The sequence below is a fragment of the Piliocolobus tephrosceles genome, chromosome 21 (genome assembly GCF_002776525.5).
Source record: "Piliocolobus tephrosceles isolate RC106 chromosome 21, ASM277652v3, whole genome shotgun sequence".
In the NCBI taxonomy this organism is placed as follows: Eukaryota; Metazoa; Chordata; class Mammalia; order Primates; family Cercopithecidae; genus Piliocolobus; species Piliocolobus tephrosceles.
The window spans coordinates 6,462,037-6,480,618 of NC_045454.1; the positions used below are offsets into that span (position 1 = coordinate 6,462,037).

Below are 18,582 nucleotides of genomic sequence, written 5' to 3' on the forward strand. Positions count from 1 at the left end.
ACATGGCCTTGTCTTTTCCCTGTGTGTTTCTTCTCTGTGTGTCTCACGATTGTTGGGAAAAAGGCTTATAGGGTACCGGTATAAACTGGTCATAAAAGCATGGGAGAATACATTGTGGAAAGCCTCAGGAGGCCTCTGAGGAGGAAAGCCGCCTTATTGCCATCACGTTGACCTGCTCTTTTATCTATCAACACTGTGCTTAAGGAGAAAGACACTCCTTTGAAGCACTGGAATGTGGGCCAGATATGCCGGCTCCTAGTGAAGCCCACTCCCATATGACTCTCCACATTCAGAGTGTTGTTTTATTGCCCTGGGATGTAAAGACTTGGAGACACCTGACAAAGGGATGCTTAGATGTATTGCTTGGCCTTGACTTCAGGAGAGTTTACGCAGCAGAGACAGCATCTGGGCCCGGAGGGAATGTGTCACCAAATGAACTTGATTTTTACTCCGCAGATCCTGGCTCCCCAGAAGCAAGAGACTTCAAGTGAAGGAAGGAGGAGTTTCCTGGATGTGGATGTCGTCATTTCTGGGAACACTCTTAAATGGAAACTCAGATTTCTTAGCCAAAATTTAGGGAGGATCCAGAAGAAACCAAAGATGAAGCATCCCAGTTCTTGGGTATTTCCTGAAACCGAAGAAGATGACAGAGGCCCAGGTGACTTTTGGTTTGTTTTATTCTTAACTCGATTCCCTGATGGATTTGTGGAAGTCTGAAGAAATCAGTTCCTTTACATTAAAAGTATAAATTGGGAAAAATGAGCTCTGGGGAGAAACAGACTTAGACCGTACCTTTTAACCAGGACACAGTGGGATCATGAATACACTGTTCACATAGCTCACACGTGACCAGTGTTGGAATATAATGTGTGACTCTGGTGGACCCTGTTGGTTACATTAAGTGTCAATTTGTGTCCAAAATCTTTGGCCACCATCACACCCAGAGAATCATGGTAAGTTACATGATGTGCACTGATTCTGAGGAGAATGCGGGTCCCTTCCTCAGGGGATGTCAGTATTTCATGGCACTTAAATCTTGGAAAATTCGTTTGATACTTTTTGCTAGAGGTGACAAGATAGACTTTTTGTCATTAACAGCTTTCTTCCAAAAGATATACAAGCAAGTTTCGTGTGGCTGTTTCTACACGATTATCCTGAGTCCTCTCTGGGACTATACCAAGCAGAATTTAATGAACAGTATTTCAGGAGCCCCCAGCACCGCAGCCTATATACCCAACCTTGTTGCAGTGTGTTTATCTGTGAATAAACCTATTTGCCTAAACAATGCAAGGTTTGCTTTCAAAGGCGCTCCTTGAACAGGTCACTAAACTGGCGTTTAAGAACAGATTTGACCATAGGGAGTTGAAAGTTCCCTTTGGCAATGGCTTGGGTTGTTGAGATCCACAGGGTTTGCTTTAGAATGTCATGTTGTCTCAGAAAATATAGAGCCCTTCCCTGTTTTCAAATCCAGTTGTTAACCTCTCACCTCTTTTAATGCCTTAACTTGAAAAAATTATGCAAATGACTCATTATAGTTTTAAATGTGTATATATTTGGTCTCTGTCTCTGGTTCCTGGCACAGAGCTCCTAAAACCTTTAGAATTTCCTGAGTGATAGGAGTGTATTTTGTTCTTCATAACCAGCCCCTTTCAACTGTACCTAAGTTTATGGTAATGAGGTGACTCAGGGTGGGCTCCTAGACAACCTCAGGATGGGGCTGGTTGCCAGAAAGACCAAGCCTTGATTACAGAGTTGGGACTTTCAGTCCCACCCCTGACCTCCAGATTCTGTCACCAATGGTTGATGATTTCTTTTTTCTTTTCTTTTTTTTTTTTTTGAGACAGAGTCTTGCTCTGTCGCCAGACTGGAGTGCAGTGGCACAATCTCGGCTCACTGTATCCTCCACCTCCTGGGTTCAAGCAATTCTCCTGCCTCAGCCTCCTGAGCAGCTGGGACTACAGGTGGGCACCACCACACCCAGCTACCTTTTTTTTTTTTTTATTAGAGACAGGGTTTCACTATGTTGGCCAGGATGGTCTCCATCTCTTGACCTCATGATCCGCCTGCCTTGGCCTCCCCAAGTGTTGGGATTACAGGCATGAGCCACCACGCCCAGCCATGGTTGATGATTTAATCATGCCCACATCATAGAATCTCCATAAAAACCCCCATGGGGTTTGGAGATCACATGTGGAAGTGGGGGGTGGGGGAAGGGTGCGCTGCAATTCCACAGGAACAGAGGCTTCTGTGCTCGGCACCCTTTGGACCTTGACTTCTGTACCTCTTCACCTGGCTGTCATTTGTATCCTAGATAATAAACTGTAATTGTGTGACATTTTCCTGAGTTCTGTGAGTCATTCTAGCAAATTATCGAACCTGAGCAGGAAGGTTGTGGCAGCCCCCAATTGTGGTCAAGTTGGACAGAAGTGTGATAATGTGGGGACCCCAGCGTGGCACATGATGTGAGGGCAGTCTTGTGGGACCGAGCCCTTAAACTTGCAGAGTCTGATGATAACCCTCAGTGGTTAGTGTTAGCAGAGGATCGAACTCTAGGATACCCAGTTGGCATCAGAGAATCAGAGGGTTGGAGAAGTGTTGCTGGAGAAGACAATGTGTATTTGGTATCAGAAAGAACCACAGATTCATGGATAGGTTTTTTTTGTTTGTTTGAGATACAGTCTTACTTTGTTAAGTATCTCCACGCAGTGGTGTGATCTCCGCTCACTGCAACCTCTGCCTCCTGGGTTCAAGCGATTCTCATGCTTCATCTAGGCGCCACCATGCCCAACTAATTTTCGTATTTTTAGTAGAGACCAGGTTTCGCCATGTTGGCCAGACTGGTCTCAGATTCCTGACCTCAGGTGATCCACCCGCCTTCACCTCCCAAAGTGCTGAGTTTACAGGCATGCGACACCACGCCTGACCTCATGGATAGATTTTTCAATGTGAAAGACTCAAGTTAAATAGTACACATAGTGAGAAAACGAAGTTCCCCCTCTGTATACTTTTTTTCCTAATTCCCTAGTATGTCATTAACAGATGCTTGTCTGCCTGTTCTAGGGATTTACCTGTGAGGACATCTATGTCTGCATGTGTGTGTATGTGTGTGTACACATGCGTTTGTATACATATACATGTATCTATGCATGTCAATGCTTACATGTATGATGGCTTATTTTTTACGGCCACTGCATAGTTTATTTGTTGTTTTGCTAAATATCATGGTATAGTTCACATGAAGGGAATCATGCTAGATTATTCTGCTCATGCTATATGACTATAGCATATAGTTCAGGGTTGCAAGTAGGTGCTGAAAAACACTGCAGATGTTCTTATGTTAGCAAGAGGATTTAATGGCTGCATATTACAGAAACTTATGATTTGTTGGATTAATGGATGGCTGCATGGTGATTATAAAATATAGAATATTTTACTATGACTTTGCTTCTGTCAAAGTATATTGAAAGAACTAGGAATACAGTTTATTTGTGAACATGCTGAGTTTGTACTGCAAGGGTCCACTTATATCCAAGCTTGAATCAAAAATATAATATTCTCAGGATGTGCAACTCACTTATACACAGTACCATAAGCAGATTCCACCAGGCCAACTATGGGTCATGAGTATGCACAGTTTCAGTATATGCGGGGCATCCTGAAACCATTCCATTGAGTATACCAAGGGACAACTGTACAGGTGCAACTTATATCGTGAAAATGGGCAGAACAACTTCATATTTCTTCCATGTCAATAAAAGAGAAACACTTCATATTAAGCAGGACTGTGTTATTACAGGAATCACTGACCCTGAGGGATGTGGCTGTGGACTTCACCTGGGAGGAGTGGCAGCTCCTGGGCCCTGCTCAGAAGCATCTGTACTGGGATGTGATGTTGGAGAACTACAGCAACCTTGTGTCAGTGGGTGAGGACAGCTGCCCTGTGTCACTCAGAGGGCGCCCAGTCAGTGGCCTTTGCTTTCTTAGCTTCTGGAAGCTTTGGTGTGTTTGCTTTGCTCCCAAATGGCAGATCCTCAGGCCCCTCTCGTCCCAGAGGAAGAGGCACTATCTTCCTTCATCTTAGAAAAAAAAGGCTTTAATTTGCTAACGTGCAAATTATGCAGTCCCTAACATGTACCTTTCTCCTCTCATCAGAGCCACGTAGTGCAATTCAGTGAGCCTAAGTCTTCTCCCATTTCCCATAAACAGGGTTTCAAGCTAGCAAACCTGATGCCCTCACCAAGTTGGAACAAGGAGAACCACTATGGGCATTAGAAGATGAAATCCACAGTCCAACTCATCCAGGTAAGTGAGAGAGAACCAGCAAGAGAGGAAGGCAGTGAAAGTCACATTCTGGTCATTTAGAAAAGGCATGACAGTTGTGAAAGTGTTTAGGGAGACAGAAACAGCTGCCACATATCCTTCTCCCCATATGATACAAGAGCTCTTTTTCTTATAGGAATTTAGAGAAACATACCTACCCCTTTATCTCTTCTTGGAACTGAACTGATCCCTATTCATTTCTTCTTAGATGTTGTTTCCCCTAAGTTCTTCTCGCTTGGATTTTCACATCTTCCCGTTCTTCTTCATCACTTGTCAGAGGATCATTTTGTGTTTCTGAGGCAAAAACAACAAACTTTTTTTTTTTTTCTCTCACATAGTCACTCAACACAGCATTTATGCCACTGGATATATAGGGGTTGTTTTCTCACACCTCAGACAATTCTCCAGCAGACATCAGCCGGGTGTCCTCTATTTCAAATCAGCTCTGACACTATCTACCTGATGCGGCATCAGATCCCACAGGTTGAGGGATCGGTCCAAGACTGTCTCCCACTTCAAATGCCAGTGGCAAGTCCCAGGTTGTCACCTCAGCTTCTGATCAACCAGCTGTAAAGTAGGGGTTCCCAAGACCTTCTCCTCAAGTTTGATGAATTTGCTAGAACAGCACTTATATGTATATGCATGTGTGTGTATATATATGTGTATGTGTCTGTAGGTGTTTATATACATTTATATATATATACTTTATCTATATCTATATATACATTTATATAAGAGAGAGTGCCATAAGCATTGTCTAGAGTTGCTGATGCATCAAATGAGATAAGAACTGAGGCATAGGAGGCCAGGCACGGTGGCTCACACCTGTAATACCAGCAGTTTGGGAGGCCGAGGCGGGCGTATCATGAGGTCAAGAGTTTGAGACCAGCTTGGCCAACATGGTGAAACCCCGTCTCTACTAAAAATACAAAAATTATCTGGGCGTGGTGACATATGCCTGTAGTCCCAGCTATTTGGGAGGCTGAGACAACCCAGGAGATTGCAGTGAGCTGAGATCGCGCCATTGCACTCCAGCCTGGGTAACAGAGTAAGACTCCATCTCAAAACAAAAAACAGAAAAACAAAAAAACCTGAGGCATAGGTATGTGACTATGGTTTGTTTTTTGCATTCTGACAGTATGTATTTTTCACCTTGAATTTTCTTTTCATGACATGGTTTATAATACACTACAATATAATAGTATCTTCCATCTCTAGATTCCCATTCTACTTTGCACCCCAATCACACACAAGCCACTCCCATAGATATCATATCAGTGGGATTTGGTGGTGCTTGAGGTTCCTTTGCTACTCCAGAGTCAAGGGCCTGGTTTTCATTCTTCCTCATATAAGACTGAAATACATCTTGGTCATTCATGCATTTCTTTATCGAAGGACAGATTAGCCAGGCTGAAGAGAGGTCATACTTTTCTATCTATTAAGCATTTCTTAAAGGCAAGATCTTTATTAAAGGAGTTTTCATGACACTGTCCATACCAAGGCCTCTTGCTCTGCAAGTCTGGTTTTGTTAGAATTGGGTTGGGGGCCTGGGCTTGTCTTTACACAAAGCTCTCTCAGGGTCTGTTTTCAGAGTTGATGAACTGTAGCCATAATACACAGTAGAGGAGACTGAATTTACTGAGAAACAGAAATGTCTTTCTTGAGCAAAGATTTTATTAGCAAAAATAGGGCAAATTTTTATGTAATATTTACAAATTAAACTTTCGAACATATGAAATGTTTTTGTTACAATTCAGGGCTATACAAAGAAAAAGTGAATAGTAAATACAGAAAGAATTGTAGGACTTTAGAAGAAATGTAACCTACAGTGGTCTAGACAAGATGGAGAATGACAGACTGATAAAATATCTTATGTAAGAGACATAGCTGGGTATTGAATTAAGATGAAGAACTATGACAAGACAAGAAGTTGTAAAACTGGAAATGGAAGGCCATGTGGGGACTGTCAGAAGATTAGCCTGAAGGCCAGGTGCAGTGGCTCATTCCTGTAATCCCAGCACTTTGGGATGCCAAGGTGGGCAGATCACCTGAGGGTCAGGAGTTTGAGACCAGTCTGGCCAACGTGGTGAAACCCTGCCTCTACTTAAAATACAAAAAATTAGCCAGGTGTGGTGGCACACGCCTGTAATCCCAGCTACTCAGGAGGCTGAGGCAGAATTGCTTGAACCCGGGAGGCAGAGGTTGAAGTGAGCAGAGATCGTGCCACTGTACTCCAGCCTGGGTGACACAGCAAGACTCCATCTCAAAAAAAAAAAAAAAAAAAAAAGAGATTAGCCTGAAACTGGTCACATGGAGGCCAGTGGTAGAAGATATTTGCTGGGAAACGGTCAAGTGGGAACTTAAAGTGGATGCATCTGGTAATGGTAAAACTTTTATTGTTCAGCTCCTGCTGTGAATTTTCTGTGCCAGTAATTTAGGATGGTGGTGGGGGTAAAGTTGTGTATTTTTCTATCTCTACGTAGAGGTTACCTTTCACCTGGTGGCAGTATTGTAGCAATAATACCGTATAGTTGATGTTCAAAGAAAAACTAAAAGTAAAGCTGCCTCAAGTCTTGATTCAGACGTAGGAAGGTGTTCCTTCAGGGTTCCCTTCACCGATGCCAACAGAGACATAAGTACAAAATTCAGGAAGTAGAGGCTGTTAGTGGCAAGGTGAGGGATTAGTATATTAGGGACAGTAAAGTGGAAAAAAACATCCAATATGACATCTATGCAAGTAGGGCATGATGAAGAAGGTGACAGTTTCCACATGTGGTGCAGTGGCAGAGCTGTGTGGAAAGGACTGTGTGTTCCGCTTGCATGTTCTGAAAGTCCATAGGGATCCCTGTGTTTCTCTTTCTGTTGGAACATAAGAGAATGTGTCATAGCCAGGTAGATACAAGGTGTTAATTGAAAAATCGAGGCCGGGCGCGGTGGCTCACGCCTGTAATCCCAGCACTTTGGGAGGCCGAGGCGGGCGGATCACCAGGTCAGGAGATCGAGACCATTCTGGCTAACACGGTGAAACCCCATCTCTACTAAAAATACAAAAAAAATTAGCCGGGCGCGGTGGCGGAGGCCTGTAGTCCCAGCTACTCGGGAGGCTGAGACGGGAGAATGGCATGAACCCGGGAGGCGGAGCTTGCAGTGAGCCGAGACTGCGCCACTACACTCCACCCTGGGCGACAGAGCGACTCCATCTCAAAAAAAAAAAAAAAAAAAAAAAAGAAAGAAAGAAAAAGAAAAATCGAAGAGACAAAGAGAAACTTTATATTCTAACAAAAGATGATTCGCGGCCGGGCGCGGTGGCTCAAGCCTGTAATCCCAGCACTTTGGGAGGCCGAGACGGGCGGATCACGAGGTCAGGAGATCGAGACCATCCTGGCTAACACTGTGAAACCCCGTCTCTACTAAAAAAAACAAAAAACTAGCCGGGCGAGGTGGCGGGCGCCTGTAGTCCCAGCTACTCGGGAGGCTGAGGCAGGAGAATGGCGTAAACCTGGGAGGCGGAGCTTGCAGTGAGCTGAGATCCGGCCACTGCACTCCAGCCTGGGGAACAGAGCGAGACTCCGTCTCAAAAAAAAAAAAAAGATGATTCGCAGGTCTGAGTAATGTGACCTTGGGGAAGTGAAAGAAACACACATCACTGAAGAGAGGGGAAACTTTTTTTTTTTGCCTTGCAGGAGGCTTTTTGCCTTGCAGAATTTGCTTTGCATACCTGTTCAGTGAGAGATGGGGAGTCTTATGAATATCTTTATGAGAATCATCAAACGTGTGCATAGTAAGCAAACATATATGTAACATATCCATGTTCATTTTGGAGTGGAGTTTTAACATTAAAATGAGGTGGAATTTGACTCTGTGCTAGGAGGTCTTTTACAGGATATAAGAAAAGTCTGCACAGACTCCAGCAACTGACCAAAACAGCCTCACTGGTGTTTCTCAGGAGAAAGATACTGAGATCAGTCTCCTGTCCAATCAAAGCTGCAGTTAGGAATGCTGTTGGGGGTGAGGGGCATCAGTTAGTCAGCCTCTGGTGGTCGGGGAGCTGCAGTTGTTTCAATATTGCTTGTCCCAAGGCCAGTGTTTGTTTAGCTGCTACGGAAAAAGAAAAAAACAGAACAAAAAAAGTGGTGGCAGTTAGAACATAGTTTATTCTTTAAATATAGGGGGTGTACGACTTAACCCTTGCCTGTGTGTCCTTAGGCCTAGTTTATAATTTGGTATCTTATTGCCACAAAGAGTCTGTTCCATCAGTCTTGTGATCTCTATTTTAACAAAGGTTAGAGTACTGACTGCAATTTTCCTGCAAATGTGAGATAGGTGCTCTAGGAAAGTTAGTGTGATGATGGTCTACAGAATGGAGAAGGGCATATTTTAGCACCCAGCAGTCTAATAGAATTAGGATGAAGTCAAATGCTGTGTATCTAACATTCTAACTTGCCTTTCTATTTATTCTAATCCCTATGTCTGCTGTTTCCCTACTCAGGATTACTCTTTTTCAAATTAAAAAAAAAATGTTTCTGTAGAGACAGGGTCTCCCTATGTAGCCCAGGCTGGTCTCAAACTCCTGGGCTCAAGCGATCCTCCCACCTCATCCTCCCAGAGTGTTGAGATTAGAGGCATGAGCCACTGTGCCTGGCTGGCAAATTTTTTGTTTTTGTTTTTAGATGGAGTCTCGCTCTGTTGGCAGGCTGGAGTGCAGAGGCACAATCTCGGCTCACTGCAACCTCCTTCTCCCAGGTTCAAGCAACTCTTCTGCCTCAACCTCCTGAGTTGCTGGGACTACAGGCATGTGCCATCACGCCCAGCCAATTTTTCGTATTTTTAGTAAAGACGGGGTTTCACCATGTTGGCCAGGATGGTCTCGATCTCTTGACCTCATGATCCACCTGCCTTGGCCTCCCAAAGTGCTGGGATTACAGGCATAAGCCACCGTGCCTGGCCGGCAAATTTTATCTTATGTGTATTTAACTACAATTCTTAAAAGTTTTTTAACAGATAGGGAACATTTATACTTGGAATTCCTTCCATGTTGGTATCATAGGGTTTCCAGTAAAAAGCCAGCCAACCCTGAGGCATCTTTGAAGCAGTTTTATTCCATGTGATGATCATGGAAGGATTTATTGTTCTCTCTCTTAGAAATTGAGAAAGCTGATCATCTGCAGCAGCATTTACAAAACCAAAGAATACTGAAGAGGATGGGACAACACTATGAATATGGAAGAACTTTGAAATCATATTTAGGTTTAACCAACCAGAGCAGAAGATACAACAGAAAGGATCCTGCTGAGTTTAATGGAGATGGAGCTTTTCTCCATGATAATCATGAACAAATGCCTATGGAAATTGAATTCCATGAAAGTAGAAAACCCATCAGCACTAAGTCACGATTCCTTAAACATCAGCAAACACGCACCATAGAGAAAGCCCATGAGTGCACTGACTGTGGGAAAGCTTTCCTCAAGAAGTCTCAGCTCACTGAGCATAAGAGAATTCATACAGGAGAGAAACCCCATGGGTGTAGCTTGTGTGGGAAAACCTTCTACAAGAAGTACAGGCTCACTGAACACGAGAGAGCTCACAAAGGAGAGAAACCGCATGGGTGTCGTGAATGTGGGAAAGCCTTCCCCAGGAAATCTCAGCTTACTGAACATCAAAGGATTCACACGGGAAATAAGCCCCATCAATGCAGCGAATGTGGGAAAGCTTTCTCCAGAAAATCACTCCTCATTGTACATCAGCGAACTCATACAGGAGAGAAGCCTTACACATGCAGTGAATGTGGAAAAGGCTTCATTCAGAAAGGCAATCTCATTATACATCAACGAACTCACACTGGAGAGAAACCTTATGGATGCATTGACTGTGGTAAGGCCTTCAGCCAGAAGTCTTGCCTTGTAGCACATCAGAGATACCATACAGGAGAGACTCCCTTTGTATGTCCTGAATGTGGGCAACCCTGTTCACAGAAGTCAGGACTCATGAGACATCAGAGAATTCACTCAGGAGAGAAACCCTATAAATGCAGCGACTGTGGGAAAGCCTTCATTACAAAGACAATGCTCATTGTACATCACAGAACTCACACGGGAGAGAGACCCTATGGCTGTGATGAGTGTGAGAAAGCTTACTTCTATATGTCTTGCCTTGTTAAACATAAGAGAATACATACAAGGGAGAAACAGGGGGATTCAGTGAAGGTGGACCGTCCTTCCACAGCAAGTCACAGCTTAAGTCCTAGTGAACACACGCAGGGGAAAAGCCCTGTTAATATGGTGACTCTACAGATACCTTCTGTGACCCCACAGATGCCATTTAACACCAGCAGGCTCCTAGCAGATAGGAACGTAGTCCTTGTGGGACAGCCACTTGCCAGATGTTCACCCTTGGGAGATAATAGAAGCTTTGCACAGGACAGAAGCCTTACAAATGCAGTGAACATGGTCGTGCCTTCAGTCATCAATTACATCTTCTTTTGTGTTACAAACACCTAATTGAAAACTGTATATGAAATGCGGAAAAACCTTGACCAAAAGTATCTAGTTGATTATCTGGTTAAGTCCTCCTTCATAAGATTTCAAGCTTATGTTTCAATACAAAACTTGAAATCCTGTGAATGCAGAAAGTAGGAAAGCCTCTTTTGGAAGAGGGACCCTATCATTGGTGATCACCATGGCAACAGTGAGCTCATAGTGGGTAGAAATACAGTGATGGTGGGAGAGCCTTTGTCCTTAAGAGGTGTCAGTACACACTGGAGAAAAACTCCTGGAAGGTAGTGAATGTGACAGCATTTTCAGTGGTACATTCTGCCACATCCTTTAGCAGGTGAAATCATATAGAAATAAAACACTGTGAACCCACTACTGTGAAGTGCCTTTATCAAAATATTAAAGTACTCTTGAAACAAGCCCTGCCGAAATGAGGATTGTTTGAGAGCTTTCTGTTCCATTCCTGACTTCATCATATGTCAGATAGTATAACTGATGTCTATTTTTAGACAGAATATCTTGAACTATTACTATTTACTGTGTTAATTATTCCAAAAGTTAAAGGGGATAGTGTCTGCACCACATCACTGGTTAAGGTTATCACATTGAGGGAGGAAAAAAGGAAAAATTAATTGGGCAGACAGCTAAAGCTGGCCTTTGGCAAAATTCTTTTAAACAGAAAGCCTGAAAAATCAAGCACAGGCACGAAGAGAGCAGAGTGGGGAAAACTCAGGCAGCAGCTACTCTGATAAGAAAGTAAGGCCCAGCATAGAAGCCTTTTGTTCTTTGTGTGATTAGTGGGCTCCCATGAAGAAGTTTCCTCCCCTTTTCAGGCATGTACATGGTGAACTCCATGGGGGCTTGCAGGGGGAGTGAGGAGTCTTACTTAAAACAGACCCACAGTTACACAAACAGGAGAAGCTATGCTTTGTGCTTGCCTAAAGACAGCTACACAGATAAGGGGAGTTGCACAGACAGCTTCACAGATAAGTTACACAAATAGCTACAGAGATGAGTTTCATAGAAAAGCTTTTGAATTCAGTTGTAAAAATGGCAACCCATTCAGGCTCCCTTTCTGCTGTGGAGAGCTTTCTTTTTTCACTTATTAAACTTTCACTCCAACCTCTCCCTTTGCGTCCATACTCCTTAATTTTCTTGGTTGTGAGACAAAGAACTCTGGGTGATACCTCACAACCAGGGACTGCTACATTGTGATGCATTGGTGAGACTGTAACAACATTATATTCACTTCTCCCATTTGTGGGTTCCTTTTTTTAATTGTCTATCTTCAGTGCCCAACCAAGATCATATGACAATTAGCTATTAAATTTCTGACCCTAAAGTTAATTCAATATTATTTCAGAAAATGAGTCCTTCAAAAAGAAAGGGTAAGGGACAGGACCAAGGAATACCACAGTGCTAGGTTCTCTCTAGTGGGGCCAGAGACAGCTGATCTTTCCAGTTAGGTGTGCAACATATCAGACGTCAAGTTTATATAGGATGTGACCTCCCTTCCTGGACTAGGCAACTGAAACTGAAAGGTTTGGGTCAATCAACAGGGACTGGTATAAATAGACTGGGTTCCTACCCCAACTCAGCTCAACCCCTATCCAATAGGTAGGGAACATCTGAGGCCTCAGGAGAGTTAGGGGGAGGGCACTAATCTATCAATATGCTTTTTTCACAATGACAAGGCAGCAGAGACCTGGAAACATAAAGCTTTCCTTAGGCTCTCCCAAGCTCTGGCCACCAAGAGTAACCTGATGAAGCCCTGCTAGATCTGCCATCCTGGCCCACCTGTCACCACCTAGAGTGACCCTCCCATCCTACCAGTGATAAACTACACCAGTATACCCAACATGACAGCATACACCAGCAGAACTCGAGTGACTTACTGGCTTACCGAACATGGGAAGGAAGCAGAGGTGCCCTGTTTTAACTTAACCAACTGTGACAAAATGCCACAGCCACAACTAACAACACTTTGGTGGGCTGGCACTTTGATGCACCGCACTTTTGATTACATGAGGAGTGTCCCACTGATGATGATGAAAAGAAAGACTGGAGTGTTGTTAGCCATTTGTGCAGGGGCTTCATGAACAACATTGTGTGGGAGAAACTAAGTTCCTGTAACAGGTTTGAGACTTGGATGGCAAACACCAATGCCTCCACACCCACGAATGGGCCACTGAACAAGAAAATGGAGAAGGGATGTTGTGTGCACCTGAGAGCTACACCTACATTTTTATCTGTGGGTGGTCTGGGGTTTATACAAATATAGGACAGGCAATGCCATACCTGATCCAAATTGTTGTTTTCAGAATCCTGGGAATATGAACTTGTAAACTCCTAGTTAACTGACCAGCTACAACCTTCCTTGTGGAATGGAACAGACCCAACATTCCTCCTGGCATCTACCCTCATTTCCTCCCACTGCAGAAGTACTCTCAGGTAAGTATCCTCGTGCCGTATGAAAAGAGATCTTTAAAGGAGAATCAACTGTGTCCTGGTATCTCATGTTCCACAGAGAGCTGAAGAGGCTAAACAGGATTAGGGGAAGACAAAGAGGTTCTGGAAGAGCTGAATCTAGTTGCAAACTGGAATACTGCAGGCCTTTGTCCAATCTGGATGATATTTTCCGAGGCTGATAGATATAATAATTGAACTGTGGTCAGTGGTAAAGTCAATAGGTGCTGGCACAAAACTGATACTAGCTTAAGGCTGAGGTCAAGTCTATTACCGGAAAAGTGATACTTGAGGAAGAGCTTGAAGTCTTATCACTTAGGCCTGTCAGTAGGTAAACTGTCTTAATTAGGGCAAGTTTTAAAAAAAATCAGTGTATTGTGGGGAAAAGAAAGAGAGAACAGACTGTTACTGTGTCTATGTAGAAAGAAGTAGACATAAGGAACTCCATTTTGTTCTGTACTAAGATAAATTCTTCCTTGAGATGCTGTCAATATGTAACCCTAGCCCCAACGCTGTGCTCACAGAGACATGTGCTGTGTTGCCTCAGGGTTTAATGGATTTAGGGCTGTGCAGGATGTGCTTTGTTAAAAAAGTGCTTGAAGGCAGTATGCTTGGTAAAAGTCATCGCCATTCTCTAATCTCAAGTACCCAGGGACACAATACACTGTGGAAGGCCGCAGGGACCTCTGCCCAGGAAAGCCAGGTATTGTCCAAGGTTTCTCCCCGTGTGATTGCCTGAGATATGGCCTCATGGGAAGAGAAAGACCTGCCTGTCCCCCAGCACGACACCCGTAAAGGGTCTGTGCTGAGGAGGATTAGTGAAAGAGGCCTCTTTGCAGTTGAGATAAGAGGAAGGCATCTGTCTCCTGCTCGCGCCTGGGAGTGGAATGTCTTGGTGTAAAACCGGATCGTACGTTCTATTTACTGAGATAGGAGAAAACTGCCTTATGGCTTGAGGTGAGACATGCTGGCAGCAATACTGCTCTTTAATGCATGGAGATGTTTGTGTAAAGTCAAACATAAATCTGGCCTATGTGCACATTGAGGCATAGCACCTTTCCTTAAACTTATTGATGACACAGAGATCTTTGCTCACATGTTTTCCTGCTGACCCTCTCCCCACCATTACCCTATAGTCCTGCCACATTCCCCTTTCCGAAATGGTAGAGATAGTGATTAATAAATACTGAGGGAACTTAGAGACCACTGCCCGTGCAGGTCCCCTGGGACAACTTTTCTTTCTCTATACTTTGTCTCTGTGTCTTATTTCTTTTCTCAGTCTCTTGTCCCACCTGACAAGAAACGCCCACAGGTGTGGAGGGGCAGGCCACCCCTTCAAGCTCCAGTCTTAAGGCGGTTTTCTCGTATCTCAGTAAATAGAAAATACAATCGGGTTTTACACCGAGACATTCCATTGCTCTTTAATGCACGGATGTAGGGAAAAAATAGGTTAGCCTATTACTGTGTTATTATAGATAGAAGTAAGTTTAAGAGACTCCATTCGGCTCTATATTTGAGATGCTGTTAATCTGTGACTCTACCCCCAATCTTGTCCTTGCTAGAAACATTGCTGTGCTAATTAAAGTTGAAAGGATTTTGGGCTGTAAGGAATGTGCTTTGTTAGGTAAATGTTTAAAGCCTGCTTGGGTTGAAGGTCAGTACCATTCCTTTAAATCTCAGTAAAAGAAAAACATCTGTCTCCTGCCCGATCCTGGGAAAATGCAACAGCTCCGTGTACCTGTATGCCTTACTGCTAATTTACTCCCTTATCTTTTAGGCAATAAATACCGAGGGAACTCAGAGGCCAGTGCCAGTGTGGGTCCTCTGAAAGCACAGCACTGGTCCCCTGGGGCCCCACTTTTCTTTCTCTATACTTTGTCTCTGTGTCTTTATTTCTTTTCTCAGGTCTCTCGTTTCCACCTAGCGAGAAGCACCCACAGGTGTGGAGGGGCAGGCCACCCCTTCACACGGAGATGTTTATGTATGTACACATCAAATCACAGCACCTTTTCTTAACTTTGTTTATGACACAGAGACATTTGTTCACATGTTTTCCTGCTGACCCTCTCCCCACCATTACCCTATTGTCCTGTCACATTCTCCTCTCTGAGATGGTAGAAATAATGATCAATAAATACAGAGAGAACTCAGAGACTGGTGCAGGTGCGGGTCCTCCTCCTTATGCTGAGCGCCGGTCCGCTGGGCCCACTTTTCTTTCCCTATACTTTGTCTCTGTCTCTTATTTCTTTTCTCAGTCTCTGGTCCCACCTGACGAGAAACACCCACGGGTTGTTGAGGGGCTGGCCCCCTTCAGTTCCCCACTTTGGTCGGCCGCTGATCAACCCTGTTCTCCATTCTCCACGCCGATTATAACCTAAGCTTTGCCGTCGTTTTACCCATTCTTTGACTGACTCCTTCCTCTGAGGCTACATCTGATGTAGATGTAAAGATACTTCTCAGGCAGTTCTCAAAGGCAGCTTTCTCCATGAGGTCCCTCCAGCTAGAAGCATCCTCAGGATAATAGCCCCTCCGATTGTTGCTCAGGTCCCTGCTTCTTGACATTCCTCTCAGATTGCCGTGCCCACATGGTTTCTTTCCATTCTTCTTAGGATTAAAGTGCCTAAATGTCTGTGACCATCTCTACCCAGCCTGCAGACAATCAGGGCAGGCTTGAGCCTTTGAGAAACTAAGCAGTTTATGTAGCGCCCCTGGCGAATGTTGCAAAGCCAAAGTCCAGCAGTTCACGTGGAATGGAAAAAGGGTGGAATGGCTCCTTTTCAATCGCTTTTCATCGTCAAAGCCTACCTGTCTTATGGCGCGAAAAGGGGAACTCCGCCTGCTGTACGGCATTAGGGTTGAAAATGGCTGCTCCTGGCAAGCATCCCCTGGGCGCAGACATATTGCATCGTGAAGGGACGGCAGGAGCCGGATTCCGCGTCTCTGGAAAGACGCTGTGTGGCCCTCGCCGGCCGCCATCCCCGAAACTTGCGAGTGTCGCGTCTGCAGCTTGCGGGGTTCGCGGAGCGGCGGGCAGAGGTGAGTGTTCAGGGATTTAGGGTCCGCGACTCGCCTCCAGCAGTGGAGACAGAGGGTCATCGGTCTGGTCTGCGTGGGCTTCTGGGAATGTTTCAGAGCCAGGGAGAACGCGTTGAGTTTTGTTGTTGTTGTTGTTCACTAGCGCGTGGGGTCCGTGTTGCGGGGAGCTCGGGGGGAGTCCTCGCTGGGGATTCGTTTCGCAGAGTGGTGTTACGGTTCCCAGAGTCTGGGAGCTCATGGACTCCGTATTGGAACAAGCGCTTGGGAGGTCTTCGTTGCACAGTAGCACTAGGGCGTCGTGGTGGGGAAGCGAATCGTGTCGGTGTTGGAGACAGCTCTGGGCAGTTCGTGTTCATTGCTTATCACATGCGTGCTTAAAAAGGGGTCTGCTGGTCCCCTTGCTTCCCTACTTCTGTATATTCTGTAGAAAATTTGCTTTCAGGATCATTGCGAGCCAAGTAATAACATCCCCATCATTTTAAATACTCCTCCAGAAAATAACTCTGGTTTAGTGTATTTCATGTTTAGCGTTGGGATCAGGTGTCTGGGTATTAGTATAATTTTACTCATATTTTGGGTTCAGGTGTCTAGGTATTGGTATAATTTTATTCGTATTTAATCTAACATCTTGCCAACTACGTATTCCCATATTACATTCTCTTTGAGAGTTTTCTTTTTTAAACTGCTGCGGTTCCGGCAGGTGGTTGCTTTAATTTGAGTAGAACTGATGTAGATCTAGATACAACACTTTCAGGAACATGTGATGGATTTCCATTAACCCAAGATTTTTATTTCTTTGACTAGCTATAGTGTTTTCCATACGTGTCTTGGACATTTCTGGTTATGCTTATTTCTACATAGTTAATACTTTTTGATGTAAATCGTGACTTTTTTTTTTTTCGCATGAGACCCCTCCCTCTTTACTTTTTTCCTTTCTAATTTTACTTAGTGGACAAGAACAGAAGTTAAAAATATATGTTTATTCTGTCACTTCATTCTACTCATGTCATTACACATAACTTATAAATTGATGTCTTTCTTTTTTCTAGTTGAGCATTTTTGTCATCTGCTAATAATTTTAGCCAGGTGGCAAGTGGATGGACTGTGGAGTAAGAAGTACCTGCCTCTGCCTCTGACTTGGGTATGTTAATCTCTGAGTCAGTTTCCTTATTTGTGGAAAAAAAGCTGTCCTAGTTTCTTTTTCATGGAATCGTTATGAAGATTAAGTGAGCAAATGTTGTTTATGTTCAAAGTGTAGTACTAGGTACACAGTATGGTCTGAATAAATAATGACTGTGATTTATCAAGTTTTTGTTTCTCTTTCCTAAGGGCTTTTGACCTTTACAATTATTTTCATTTATATTTTTTTCTCTTTAAAATTTTCTTTGATTTATGTTGCTCTATTTCCCAATTTCATGTATTCCTGAGGAAAAAACCATACTTGTCAATAATGGTTTGTTCTTTTAATATGAGACTGGATTTTATTGGCTAAAATTTTATTTAATATTTTTGCATCAAGAAATGAAAAGAGATCTTGGATGAGCTTGGGAATAATCCATAATCCATTGGTGGAGAGGGACTGAATGGTGGTATAGATAAAACAAAATTAGGTGTGAGTTCATCATTCTTTAAGTCACATGATGAATATGTGGAATTTGAGTATACTGTTCTTTTGCTTGAAATTTTTCACAGTAGAAAATTAAAAAAAAAAATTTTGCCTATACATTGATAAGAGAAATTTGTCTGTAGTTTTCTTAAGTTTTTTTTTCCAAGTGATTATACTTGAAAAATCACTAGGTTAAGAAAATAGAATAATGTAGCATCCCAGAAGCCCTCATCTTCTCTGTCCTCTCCAGAGGTAATTGTTATCCTAAAAACATCATAGATGTGCTTGGTTGTCACCTTTATGTAAATGAAATCCTAAGGTACACATTCTTTTGTGGCTGGCTTCTTTCGCTCAATGTTTTTATTGTGAAATTCATCTGCGTTGCTGCATATGGCAGTCGCTCATTTCTTTTTCATTGCTATGTAGTATTCCATTGATGATTATACCCCATATTATTTACCCATTCCACTATCAAGAGACATTGTTATGGTTTATGGGAGTTATGAGAATTGTTGATATGAACGTTTTTCTGTAAGTCTTTTGGTGCATAAAAGTTCTATTGAGGGCTGGGCGTGAGAGTTCACGCCTGTAATCCCAGCACTTTGGGAGGCTGAGGCGGGTAGATCACCTGAGATCAGGAGGTTGAGACCAGTCTGGCCAACG

At 43.6% G+C, this 18,582-nt stretch overlaps 2 protein-coding genes and 1 long non-coding RNA gene across 12 annotated transcripts in view; 2 read left to right on the forward strand and 1 right to left on the reverse strand.

The window, feature by feature from the left end:
- Positions 1-11,193, forward strand: part of ZNF649 (zinc finger protein 649) — a 37,283-nt gene extending 26,090 nt beyond the window's left edge. For 2 of the 4 annotated variants that reach the window (XM_031934810.1, XM_023182382.1), the window contains 4 exons: positions 457-658; positions 3,797-3,923; positions 4,207-4,302; positions 9,463-11,193. In XM_031934810.1, the coding sequence (XP_031790670.1) occupies positions 644-658; positions 3,797-3,923; positions 4,207-4,302; positions 9,463-10,817 (1,593 nt within the window). In that variant the 5' untranslated portion in view covers positions 457-643 and the 3' untranslated portion in view covers positions 10,818-11,193. Of the gene's footprint in view, positions 1-456; positions 954-3,796; positions 3,924-4,206; positions 4,303-9,462 lie in introns of all 4 variants that reach the window. The other 2 variants (XM_023182383.3, XM_023182384.3) reach the window with 2 other exon arrangements.
- LOC111519993 lies at positions 288-16,184 on the reverse strand. Its single transcript, XR_002724534.2, has 3 exons — positions 16,083-16,184; positions 4,479-4,614; positions 288-628 (listed from the first exon to the last, which is right to left on the reverse strand). It is a non-coding gene; the product is annotated as an uncharacterized LOC111519993 (long non-coding RNA).
- A 26-nt stretch (positions 16,185-16,210) lies between these two features.
- The window catches only part of ZNF577 (zinc finger protein 577), a 34,022-nt gene continuing 31,650 nt past the window's right edge, over positions 16,211-18,582 (forward strand). For 3 of the 7 annotated variants that reach the window (XM_023182367.1, XM_023182371.1, XM_023182370.1), the window contains exons 1-2: positions 16,211-16,313; positions 17,363-17,454. The gene's annotated coding sequence lies outside the window, so the exon portion shown is untranslated. Of the gene's footprint in view, positions 16,854-16,896; positions 17,455-18,582 lie in introns of all 7 variants that reach the window. The other 4 variants (XM_031934813.1, XM_031934812.1, XM_031934811.1 and 1 more) reach the window with 4 other exon arrangements.